Source organism: Trachypithecus francoisi, unplaced genomic scaffold (assembly GCF_009764315.1).
Source record: "Trachypithecus francoisi isolate TF-2019V2 unplaced genomic scaffold, Tfra_2.0 Lachesis_group0, whole genome shotgun sequence".
Taxonomy (NCBI): Eukaryota; Metazoa; Chordata; class Mammalia; order Primates; family Cercopithecidae; genus Trachypithecus; species Trachypithecus francoisi.
The window spans coordinates 89,092,880-89,106,052 of NW_022681453.1; the positions used below are offsets into that span (position 1 = coordinate 89,092,880).

At 40.0% G+C, this 13,173-nt stretch overlaps 1 protein-coding gene and 1 long non-coding RNA gene across 4 annotated transcripts in view; one reads left to right on the forward strand and one right to left on the reverse strand.

Moving 5' to 3' along the window:
• Window positions 1-1,075: 1,075 nt before the first annotated feature.
• Window positions 1,076-13,173, reverse strand: part of LOC117083604 (collagen alpha-1(VIII) chain) — a 554,637-nt gene continuing 542,539 nt past the window's right edge. For all 3 annotated transcript variants that reach the window (XM_033211492.1, XM_033211495.1, XM_033211494.1), the window contains 5 exons: window positions 12,120-12,222; window positions 7,768-7,828; window positions 7,284-7,371; window positions 3,284-3,372; window positions 1,076-1,374 (listed from right to left, as the gene is read on the reverse strand). In XM_033211492.1, the coding sequence (XP_033067383.1) occupies window positions 1,291-1,374; window positions 3,284-3,372; window positions 7,284-7,371; window positions 7,768-7,828; window positions 12,120-12,222 (425 nt within the window). In that variant the 3' untranslated portion in view covers window positions 1,076-1,290. The remainder of the gene's footprint in view (window positions 1,375-3,283; window positions 3,373-7,283; window positions 7,372-7,767; window positions 7,829-12,119; window positions 12,223-13,173) is intronic.
• Window positions 8,066-13,173, forward strand: part of LOC117083608 — a 61,122-nt gene continuing 56,014 nt past the window's right edge. The window contains exon 1 of the long non-coding RNA XR_004437136.1: window positions 8,066-8,479. This is a non-coding gene — a long non-coding RNA (uncharacterized LOC117083608). The remainder of the gene's footprint in view (window positions 8,480-13,173) is intronic.

Sequence of the window (13,173 nt, forward strand, 5' to 3'; positions counted from 1 at the left end):
AGGCACTCAACACTAGCCTGTGAAAGCAACCATGGGAACTGTACCCTGCAGAGCCACAGAGGCAGAGCTGCCTAAGGTCTTGGGAGCCCATTCCTTGCATCAGCATGGCCTGGATGTGAGACATGGAGTCAAAGATTATTTTGGAGCTTTAAGATTCAATGAGTGCCCTGCTGGGTTTTGAACTTGCATGGGGCCTTTAGCTCCTTTGTTTGGACCAGTTTCTCCCACTTGGAATGGGAGCATTTACCCAATGCCTGTACCTCCATTGTATCTTGGAAGTAACTAACTTTACAGGCTCATAGGTGGAAGGAACTTGCCTTGTCTCAGATCAGACTTTGGAGTTGGACTTTTGAGTTAATGCTGGAATGAGTTAAGACTTTGGGGGACTGTTGGGAAGGCATGATTGTGTTTTGAAATGTGAGAAGGAAATGAAATTTGGAAGAGGCCAGGGTGGAATGATATGGTTTGGCTTTGTGTCTCCACCCAAATCTTATGTTGAATTATAATTCCCATTGTTGGGGGAGGGACCTGGTGGAAGGTGATTGGATCATAGGGGCAGACTTCCCCCTTGCTCTTAAGCTGTTCTCATGATACGGAGTGAGTTCTCATAAGACCTAGTCGTTTAAAAGTGTGTAGCATTTCCCCCTTCACTCTCTTGCTCTCTTGTCACCATGTGAAGATGTGCTTGTTTCCCCTTCACCTTCTGCTGTGATTGTAAGTTTCTTGAGGCCGCTCAGCCATGCCTCCTATACAGCCTGTGAAACTGTGAGTCAAACCTCTTTTCTTTATAATCTACCCAGTCTCAGGTAGTTATTTATAGCAATGTGAGAATGGACTAATATACCTGCCACCCTTTTTGCTGGGACCATGCCTCAGAGTTTACAAATCTGCTCCCCATGTACCATCTCCTGGAACCCTCAACAATGCTGTGAGACATTCCCACTTTGAGCTGATGAGATGGGGCTCAGAGAGGTAAGGGGCTTGCCTAAGGTCACCCAGCTGCTCTTTCCTTTCTCCTGAACAGTTACATCAGAAACCAGTTGGTGACAGAAAAACTCGGTCTGCTCAACAAGGATCACACACAAGCTGGTGATACTTTATTATATAAGAGAGTTGTCAAAAGGACAGATTCATTCCTGTTTCAGAATCCCCACATTCCAGTGATCCATCTGCTGACACAGTTAACATAAACTATTTGCTGATATTTACTGAGTGCTTGCAATGTATCAGAATCATTAAATAAGATGCAACTTCTACTGTGAAGACTGGAATCTTCATTAGGACACAGACTTAGAAAAGGCCCAGTTTCAAAGATTCTGACTTGCACAGACCGAGCACTCCCATTTCCAGAAGTTCGAATACCTCCTTTCTTATCTAAATGAGAGAAAAGGAAAAAAAAAAAAAAAGATTAATATCAAGCCAAAATGATCTTGGTGAATAAATTCAACCATCAGGACTCCTTGGTATTTACCCAGCTGTTATGGCCAGAATCAGAGAGGGCAAAAGTCCTAACACACATTTGATTCAGAGTTGAAATTTTAAAAATTATTATTATTATTATTATTATTTTGAGACAGAGTCCCATTCTGTTGCCCATGCTGGAGTGCAAGTGGCGTGATCTTGGCTAACTGCTATCTCTGCCTCCCGGGTTCAAGTGATTCTCATGCCTCAGCCTTCTGAGTTGCTGGGATTAGAAGCATGTGCCACGATACCTAGCTAATTTTTGTATGTTCAGTAGAGACAGGGTTTTGCCATATTGGTCAGTCTGGTCTTGAGCTCTTGGCCTCAAGTGATCTGCCTGCCTTGGCCTCCCAAAGTGCTGGGATTACTGGTGTGAGTCACTGCGCCTGGCCTATTATTATTATTGTTTTGTAGAGACAGGGTCTTGCTTTGTTGCCCAGGCTGGTCTCGAACTCCTGGCTTCAAGTAATCCTCCCACCTCAGCCTCCCAAAGGGCTAGGATTACAGGTGTGTGCCGCCATGCCTGGCAGAATTAAAATATTTATATAAATGAAGGAAGAGGTACTATATAAATGAAGAGGTACTATATAAAACATTAGGTTCATTAAAGTGCAGCCATTCAAAATAAAATGCTATAAAAAGGTGTTTCAAGGACTCCGCAGTGTGCTTTCTGTAAGCAAGATTATATATGATAGTTCAGTATAGGATTTTATTGCCTTAGGATAACTGCTAAGAATGACAGCAACAGAATAAAAATAACTGTGGGAGACAAGATATATTTGGATATTTCTTATTATTAGAATTAGAAAATTAGTAGGTTAGGTTAGTCAGATTTAATATTATAACTGAAATAATCAACTGTGGCCTCATGCCTGATATCATATTTGTTACACCAGTTTGAAGAAACCAGTCAATTCAGGGGACAAAATGCACAACTGCGTATGTGTGTGTGCGTGTGTGTGTGTGTGTGTGTAACTGAGCAAACTGTTTTTTAACCTGAACTGATGTCTGAAATAACTCACCGATGAATTATAATCAGGTTTGGTCAATCTGGAGATATAGTTTTATGTGATTGATTAATTCATTCAGCATGTTTGGAAGAGTATTTCCAAGCCTCTTTGATAGTTACTGCCATGGTTTGTTCTTGGTTGGTGACTGGTAACCATTTTTTTTTTTCTAACAGCTACTGTGAAGCATCAGGCTAGATTGAACAATTAGCCCCATGATAGCATGGTAGGTGGCAAGGTCAATTTTTCACATTATGATGATAATGAATTGCTTTTAAAAATATATAATGAGCTAATACTGTGCCCATAAAGGCATTCAATCATTCAATTCTAATCCACTGAGACATCAAAAAATTTCCCCACCCCATGAAATAAAAATATCTTTCTAAATTAAGTAAGTGGGTTATTGGGGATGTGGAGATGCTGGCAAAGAGGCAAGTTTGTACCCCTGCTTCCCCAAGCCGAGCCAAAAGTGCACACATAAGAATGAAAGACAAAGACAAGTGTGTCTACAAAGAAAGGCACAGGTTCTTCAGATCTTCTTGTTTCTCAAAATGGTCCCTAGTGAGGAGAGGCCATTGGTCATTTAAGGAGCAACAGAGCCGATTCCCATGAAACACATGGAAAGGATACAGTTATGTGTAAGGGGAGGAGGTGGCCTCTATAATTATAGTTAGCTCAGAGTTAGAGAAGATAGAAATCATTTCAAAATCTAAAATGTGCTGGCTCCTCATGTCAAATACTTTATTACTGTGTTTGAACTCAAGTTCAAATAGAGAAAAAATGATTAAAAGCAACTGCTGGTTACGTGGTACCTCGGGAATGTCCATCATTCTCCTCAACTTCTGATCTCTCCAGTTCCAGTCAAAAACCAGAAATTTTAAGGGGTTCAAATTAAAGCCACCTGAAAGAGACAGGGACAGAGTTGCTGCAGTAAAGACCTCATGACATAAGCTTATTAAAATGATTTTTTATTCTCCGGGTTACTTTTTGTCTCATATGTTGTCCTCTCCCCCAGTAACTTATCTCTGCACATGAAGTGCTGCCCTTCCCTGATGGAAACAAATGCAGCACTCTGAGACTTGCTCTTCTTACCAACTCATCACTCCTTCTGAGGAAAGCAGACAAGCTGCTCTTGCTAAGCTCCTCAAATGCTCACATGCTGGCCAAGCCTCCATTTCATGAAGACCCAGAGGCTGTAGTCTCATTCCTGACAGGCATTTGCTAAGCTAAATCCTGCAGTTTTGGGTAGTTGCCTTTCAGAGGAGTTGAGTCCATGGAGTCTGCATGGTTCTGAAGAGGTGAGTGGGGAGAAAGATGAGGACAGGGCTGGGTGGTTCATTTTAGGCAGAAAAGGAAGTTGAGATGAATAGGCTGTATTCAGCTATCCTTTGACGAGGTTGGTAAATCACTTAATTACTCCATTCTCTGTTTTCCTGTCTGTCTACAAGACAATTATGGACGGTGAGGGCTGAAGGGGACCTCAGGGATTATCTAGTCCTCAGAGGTCTCACAGTTGGGCATACAGTCAGTTCTTGCCTCTGCTCCAAGCTGTTCCACGTCTCTTGTGTTAACAGTACCTGCAGCCTTCCTCTCCTGCGGCACTTCCCCTCAGCTTTTCCTCATGGTATTTAAATATTTTCCTCTTTGCCCTAATACTTGTTCATGCTGTTTATAATTCAAATGCCTGTTATTAAAAACATTCTGCAAAATTAAAATAAAAATGGTGAACTGGAAAAGACAATGAGTTGATCATCAGTCTTCCCTTAATGTAAGTGCTGTCAGGAAAGCAATAGGTACAGCCTCTCTGGAATGAAACTGAGCATAATATAACAGCTTCAAAATGCTTTTATTTGATCTCGAATTCCTGACCTCAAGTGATCTGCCCATCTCAGCCTCCCAAAGTGCCGGGATTGTAGGCATGAGCCACGGTGCCTGGCCAAAATGCTTTTATTTGATAAAATAAATTTCCTTCTATGACATATCCCAGTGAAGCATCAGAAACATAAACATAGCTACTTGCAAAAATGATCACTGCCATATTATTTATAATAGCAAAAATTTAGAAACAACCCAAAGTCTACCATAATAGAATTGCAAAAAAATAAATTTACAATAGAATATTGTAAATAGCGTAGCTATACAAATGAAAAATTAAACGTGCTTCATGACAAGGAAAGTAAGTCCTCATGAGATATAGCAAGTGAAAAAGGTAGGTTATAAAGTTATGAAATGCAGTATAATCAATCTCTGCTGTATAAAAATAAACATACAAATGTATAGAAAAAAGACTGAAAGGAAATATATTCATTATTAACAAGAGATTGCCTCTAAAGTGACTTGTTTTCTTCTCTGTACATTTTTGCATTTTCCAAAGGTTCCTACAGTCAGAAAATCCCCTTCATTACTAAATTAAAACAACACAATTGTCTGTAATTGTATACATACCAATGTCATGGGATATTGTTCAATGTCTGAAAACTCTCCTTATATATCAAACATATAAACATTAAGTCATAAACAGCTACATATGTGCTATTGGTGTCACTCTGTTAGATTTCCCATTTTTAGGGTGCTGGGACTATTCTCTTTAAACACTTTGTATGTAGCCAAAGACCTGTGGTTAATGAATATTAAACCATTCATCCAATTAGGATCAGAAGTAAAAATTAGTTTCATTACTATTGTAAAAAAAAAAAATCGCTCTTTAAATGATTTTTCCATATGAAATAAGCCTGCATATTGAGGTCTCACAACTCTGTAGAGATCTGATTTCAATAGTCTGGATAGCTTTGCTTTTTCTCTTCCTGTCTTTCTTTTAAATACAGAGAAGAGTAATCCTGTTGCATGGGGTGGGGGTTGGGGAAGTCTGGTGACACACAAAAAAATCTGGATGCCAGGAGGGACTGGTGGTGAATCTTTAGCTAAAAGCTGTTAGGGAGACAGGAACCAACCTGAGAGTCCATCCTTAGCTTCTCCTGATACCCAGCCAATCACTCCCAAATCTGTGTCTCATAGAACACCCTGGTGCCTCTCATCTGTTCCTTAACTTTCAAATGCCATAGGATGTCCACAAGACAAAAATCCAAACTCCTCGGCTTACTGTTCAAGGGCTTTCCTCAAATTTCTTTCCAATCACATCAACTGCTACTATAGCCCACAGAGTCTCCAAGCAAGAAAGTTGGTCTCTTTAATAAATAACTAATCTTTGCTAAGTGTTTAGGGTGTGACACTTAGTGCGCTGAGCCCTTTACTGGCATTTTGTTTTTATAACAAACCTTAAAGTAGCTGCTATTACAATCCCGGTCGTTCGCACAAACAGGCTGAGAAGGGTGAAGTAACTTGCCGAGGTCACAGAGCTGGTAAGTTGCTAGACCTAAGATTTGAATCTGGAGGTCTGAGGCCATCACAGGGACTCTTAACTGCAACACTGTTTTGCCTCCTCCTAATTCCTTGTGATATACCATGTGTATGTGCCTGCTTTCTGAGAACCTCACTGGACTGTTCTCCCATTCGTGAATGCTTCCCCTGACCCTCCCGGCCCATTTCAATCCTCCCCACACTTCAAAGATCAGTTAAAGACCCCTGCCTTGCAGATTCAGGCCAGCGTAACTATCTCTTTCTCATTTCAACTCCTGTACCACTTAGAAGTGCTCATTTGGCTCTTGGCATTTACTGCCTCATGCTATCGATCTCAGTGTATGTACATTTAGTTCTTCAGCTGGATCAGGAGCTCCCTGAGGAAAAAAGGCTCTAGAACCAGGAAAGCTGGGAGTCATAGACCTTGGGGAGGGCAACATAACCCTCTGAGCTTCAGTTCTCTCTCATAAGAAATAAAATGGCTGGCCTGTAAGGATGCTGTGAGTGCTAAATGAGATAGCATATGTAAGGGTGTCAAGCGTAGCACTGCGTACAAGTAGGAACTCAAAAGTGTTGTTTCCCTTCCTTGTCAGGGGCAGCCAAATTTGTTACTTGTTGGTATTTGTACAAAACTCTGCATATAGTGGGTTCAACGAACCCTGGATGGTTTTCATCTGGAGAGAAACAATAGTAGTTTTGGCTTTTGGTTGCTCCCTGGCAAATGACCATCTCTAAAATGAGTTACTACACTGATGTGCACATTACTTTTAGGTATATAAAATAATCTGAGAATAGCTCCAGACAGTTATTTAAAAAAAACCTCTATTATATAATACATAAGTAATTTGAAAATAAGTATTGAAAAGAAATCATTGAATCTGCCTGGTAAGTAGAAGAGGTAATAAGATAATTGGCAGGTTAGCAGGTTCTTAGGCTACTGGGTTTGAGAAAGTCGGCAAACTATAAAAACCCACCAGTGGATATTGTCTAGAGTACTTTCTATAAAGCACTCAAAGAGAAACACATTTGGGAAGAACAATTATGGAATGCCTGCATTACATTCACGGAAACTACGTTTTGTTTTAGTATGTTTTATATACCAGCCCTCAAAATGGGAGTCTCCCCGAGACTCCGTGGAGTGGACGGGAATGCTCAACTCAAGCAGTGGCCGCACACTGGTGGAATGAAGGCCATGTGACCCACTAACCTGCTTAGAGCAGCTGGAATTGGACTCTGTTTAGGGGGGCACATGTACTTCAGTTTGCCACAGTCCTTATCATTCCCTAATGTGCTATACTTGCTGGTTGGCTTCAGAGATTAAAGGCTGAGTTTCTACTTCCTGAATTAACACAGAGGTCTGGTTTCTGTATATCCTGAATTTAGTTTCTGAGACTCACATGTGGGTAAGGCAAACTCCCAGCCCTGGGCTAGAGTACCACTGCCCTCTTGTCATACCTTGTTTAACAAGTTCTTTAATTCTCCCTGGAGTTCCTACACCCAGGTGCACCACACACTTCTCCAGCAACTTTACCTGCTCCTGGACCTGTTCCAAGATGAAAGAGAAGAAAAGGAAGTCATTAAGAAAGTGCAATTTTACACCAATTTCTCAACTTTATCTCAAAGTTAAGAAAGTGAAATGCAAATGGAGCTACGCTTGGGTAGGGTCAACTTCCAGGGCAGAAATGAGCATATCCCTAGAAAACTGGTAAATCTTCAAGGAATCAAAGGGTGAAGCCTCAGGGACGGAGCATGCAGAAGCATCCGCTGTAGGGGGAGGTAGGTATGCGGAGGCATAGAATTTAAACAACCAGAAAAGTTGTTAAATGTTACATAAGGAAGGAACTCAATAAAATACTTGCTAAGGAGATTAGGAGAAGAGGTTGAAAAGAAAAAGCTGAGGTCTGGGAGATTCCTTTAGGGATCACAGGCCCTTGCTTACCTTTATGTGCTTTGCAAATAATTTTATAACTTTGCTGTCTCCTCTAAATGCGGTCATCGACCTAATGAAAAGAAGTAGGTGAATGCTTAAGAAAACCAACTCATTCTAGGCCACGATGACTACTTAAGTATTATGTCTTGCTTTATTCAAAGGATGTGTGCATATGTGTGTATATATGCACATACATACACACAAATTTGGAGATTTGCAGATTAGCCAGTCTTTGCAATGAGAATGGGGTAGCCTTTTATTCAGGTACATATCTGTGTTGGCTTCACACCGCCATACACAAGGTCAACCTTACGTAGGTTTCCTTGATTACTGAAACACATGATCTGCCTTTCACTTGTAATACAGAATTCCAGTATTTCAGGTCCCTGGCAGAAAATTCATCTTCCAACTATGCAGTGCAGTTCTCATACAAAATTTGGTTGCAAGAGATATCTTAGAGCGGTGATGTCAGCCCATTCTCTGTGGAGCCAAGGGCATCTACAAAGGTCTGCCTGTGGTGGCCATGAGGGAAGCCGGGGGATGACACGGAAAGGGGAAAGAAGGATGGCTTCTATCCTTCTGTCAGAGCTGTCCTTTCTTATCTACTTTGTAGACTAAGCTTCTCTATAAAATTTTATAGGTGGAAATGGAGCTTCAGCCAAAAGAAAGAAAAGGAGGAAGGAAAGAAGGGAAAGAGGAAGCAAAGAAGGAAGGAAAAAAAGTAAGAAAAAACCACTGACACAAAGGACTGGTGGAATTAAAGCTATGAGGGCGGGGGTTATTGTAAATGAGGTGATCTGGGAGGTGGGTGTGAGGACTGAGGGGCACTCGAGAGTGATGCCCCCTGTACAGGGGTCAACTAGTGCTCAGCTCTGCCAGTTGTGATGATGTGAGATTATGGGCCTAAGATCCTCTGATTTTTAGAGAAGCCAGAAATTTAGATTTTTATATGTGCAATCTGATTTTAAATATGGGCAAGTCATTCAAAAATTTTTTAGGTGCCAAATACTTGTGGGGTAAACTTAGCCTTTGAGTTGTCGCTTTACAGTCTCTGGCTTACACCAGCAGGACAGGCAGTCCACTTAGTTTCTAGGTAGTCAAGAAGCTAGATCTATCCACATCAATCCAGACCACCAGCTCTGAGGGTGGTGACGACGCTGGTGGCACCTGACATGCCTGCCTTTCTACCTCTACTGTGGCATCAGGTCGTCAGCTGGTACCAACAGCTGTTCTATAAACAGCCACATAACATTATCTATCCAGGATTCTTCTTGTACAGATGATACTGAGAATGCTGCTATCACTATGTCACAGAGGGAAAAACTGTATTTCTCAGGGAACTTTTTTTTTCTTCTTAAACCCACAGAATGTCATCAATCTGACAACTGATAGTATTTCCCAGCAGATCCTGGCTGTTGGAAAGTGCAGGCCCCCAGTTGGGTCCACCTTTGCAACTGAACAGGGCTTTATGGATGTGATTTTGAGCACTATTTCTAGCTGGCTTCACCTAATTTTCTGTTCTTTACTTTTTCCTTGCTTCTATTTTCACAACCTGTTTTTCATTTTTTGAACGTATTTCTATATATCACCTATATTTGAGGATAGACCTAACATGGGTTTACTAGTTTCCTTCACATATCATTATTATATTTTGAGAAATACCAGTAAAAACATATGAGTTTGCAAAATAGTGAATCATGCTCTACAAGTTCTGTTGCCTCAAGTTTTTACTTACACATAAGCTTTCTCCATGGCAAGGTTAACCAGGAAGACAATTTAAAGTAAGTCACGGCTCTCAACAGAACAGATGTTCTCACAAAAGTTAGAATTATTAAATATTAGTCTTTATGAATAGAGCTTGTTGTGCCTACTCAGAAATCACCTTCTGCAAATCACCTAACCTTGAAATGGATCATAATATTACTGGGGACACAAAAAAAATACTGCAAATTGGTAAATGAAGTGTGACAACACAGTACTTTTATGTCCTCAGTAAGGAATTTATGTACAACAAAAGCTCAAATCAATTTGATAGCTTTATTTTAAGAGTCCACCTCCAGGCCAAACTCTTTGCCCTTAGCATCTGAATCTGAAATGAGGTAGTTTTTAAAGCACTGAAGAGTCAATGTGAATTCCCATGATTTTAGGACTGGTAAGTACAGCTGCCCGGAAGCAGTTGGAATCTTCAAGATCAATTATGTTTAGAGCAGAAAAAATGTAAAGAAACACAAGTGTTTCACTGGGAGATTATATGCTACAATTTAATGTATGTGCACAATGTGATACAATTTAATGTGTGTCTCCACTTCAGTGGAGAAAGGAGGGTTTGAAGGACTATTAAAGTTTAACAACTGCTTTTCTAAATTCATGATTACATTAGTTCATTTAGAAAAAACAGATGTAAATAACTATTGAGTGTCTAGATTTGCACCTTAGTCTATTTGACCACGTTCCTCTTTCTTCATGACTTGGATTTTCCTTTGTTTTGTCTCTTGTCAAAGCCTGGCCCAGAGCCAGGCTCTCAGAGAGAGCTGGTCCTAGCAAATCCCATCTGACTCTCACAGCTCTTCTCTGAAAGCTGAATGTTACCACTGACCAGTGGAAGCCTTTTTGTTTATTCTACAAAAACTACAGTAAATGAAAAGGTACGTGAAAGTACTTAGTAAAGCACTGACAAATTATCTTTAAAACATAATCTTTTTTTTTTTTGAGACAGAGGCTCGCTCTGTCACCCAGGCTGGAGTGAGTGGTGCGATCTCGGCTCACTGCAAGCTCTGCCTCCCGGGTTCACGCCATTCTCCTGCCTCAGCCTCCCGAGTAGCTGGGACTACAGGCGCCCGCCACCACGCCCGGCTAATTTTTTTGTATTTTTAGTAGAGACGGGGTTTCACCGTGTTAGCCAGGATGGTCTCGATCTCTTGACCTCATGATCCGCCCACCTTGGCCTCCCAAAGTGCCGGGATTACAGGCGTGAGCCACCGCGCCCGGCCTAAAACATAATCTTTACCTTTAAATTTTTGTTCCATTTGGAATTTATCTTGTTATAAGCAGTGAGATATGAATCCAACTTTGTTTTTCCAGATGGCTACTCAGTTGTTCAACACCATTTATTAAACAATCCATCTCTCCCTACTGATTTCTGATTTGTCACCTTAGGCATGTGCTACATTTTCATATGCATTGGGGTCTGTTCCTGAACTTTCAATTCTATTCCACTTGTCTGATCTGTCATGCATGTGCCAGTTCCATACTGTTAATTATTGAGACTTCAGAGAGTGTGTGTGTGTATATATATATGTATATATAATTTGTAATCTCTAGTGATATAATCCTCTCATTAGTATTATTTTTCAGAATTTCTTTGCCTATTTTTAGTTGTATATTATCCCATAAGAATTCAGAACTCGTTTAACCAGTTTAAAAAAACAAAACAATTCTATTGTTTAACTAGGAATGTGTGAAATCTGTAGGCTATCCTAAGTAAAACAGACATGTTTACAATATTGAGTTTTCCTATTCAAGAATATGGTATACATTTTTGTTTGTTCAAGTTTTCTGCATCCCTTAGATGATACTGTCTGTACATAAGTTTTGGTAAGTGTATTCCGTGGTATTCTATCTTTTCTCTTCTTTCTTTCTTTTCTTTTCTTCTTTTTTTTTTAAAATTTATAATGGAGATGGGGTCTTATTATGTTGCCCAGGCTGGTCTCAAACTCCAGGGCTCAAGGAGTCCTCCCACCTCAGCCTCCCAAAGTGATAGGATTATAGGCATGAGCTGCTGTGCCTGGCTTCTGTCTTTTCTTGTCACTATTTTAAGTCAGATCTTTTCTTCTAACTGGTTGTTTGGGGTATGATCTCCTTGCTTTTACCCGTGTTCTCTATAATGTGTGCTCTCCACACAGCAGCCAAAGTGAACCTTTAAAATGATGATTCAGATCAAGTAACTCCTCAAAATCCTACAATGGCATCCTATCTTTGGGGTCTTTTGTGCTTATTCTCCCCTCTACCTGGAATGCTTTTCTTCCAGATAGCTGCTGGGCTTTCTTCTTCACTTTGTTCAAGTCTCTGATCAAATTGTCATCTCCTTAGAGAAGCTTTCTGTGACCACCCTTTTAAAAGTAGTCCTGATCTGCTTATATCCCTTTGCCATGCTTTATTTTTTCCTTACATATCAGTGCACCCGATGTTATGATGTATCTTCATTTGTTTATTATCTGTCTCCCCCACTGAAATATAAATTCCATGAGGGCAGGGACTCTGTTTTGTTTATTGCTACATCTCCAGCACATAGAACATAATAGTTTGGCATATATCAGTTATTCAGAAAACATTTATGATACGGAATAGGTGAACCTTCCAACCTGATGAGCTCCAGGGCTCGGGTGGCTGAGCTGCAGACGATCAGCATCAGGACCGATTTCTTCTCACTGTGGTTTTTCCTAAGTTTTACCCACTTAGGACAAACTGGAAAAAAGACCACCAAACAATTATTTGAAATATAGCAAAACAGGGCCCACCTCCCAAGTTCAGTATTTCTTCTTTGTTGAGTGTTTAAGCAAAATAAAATATAGTGAGCATGGTTCATTATAATAACAATTATAATTCAATTTTCTGGTTATTGTAAATATTATATTAAAATGAAGTATCATTAATTTATAACACAAAACAAACATGCCAAGTCCCTAAATGTGACTAATTTTAAAATTAAGTAAAAAAATTTGGAATATTACATTTTTGATATTTTATGTTTGACACTTCACAATGTTGATTAAATAGGAAATGAATTCTGATTCAGTCATGTTAAATTTTAAAGGGAAATTCAACATAAGATATAAAATGGAACAAACATTTAAAAACAGCAAACATTTACTAAATACTGACACGGTGCTAAGCACTTTACATAGATTTTCTTTTTAGTTCTCATAATCTAGTGAGGTTGATTCTATTATTACCTAGATTTACATTTTCTGAATTTGAAGCTAAGAAAGGTTTATGAACTCAAGTTTAGTGTCATCAGAATTGCTTGTAGTTTGAAAGAAGAATGGAAACTCTCTATATCTAAACTGTTTCATTGCTGGCCATAAATAAATGACCAGTTGATATGAATAATTTAGTTATTGCTGGCTACATATAATACATATTGAAGGGCCAGACACAGTAGCTCACGCCTGTAATCTCAGCACTTTGGGAGGCAGAGGGGGGAGGATCTCTTGAGCCCAGGAGTTTGAGACCAGCCTGGGCAACATAGGAAGACTCTGTCTCTACCAAAAATAATTAAAAAAAAAATTAGTTGCTTGTGGTGACATACAACTGTAGTCCCAGCTACTTGGGAGGTTGAGACAGAAGGATCGTCAGAACCCAGGAGGTTGAGGCTCCACTGAGCTATGACCAGACCACTGCACTCCAGCCTGGGAG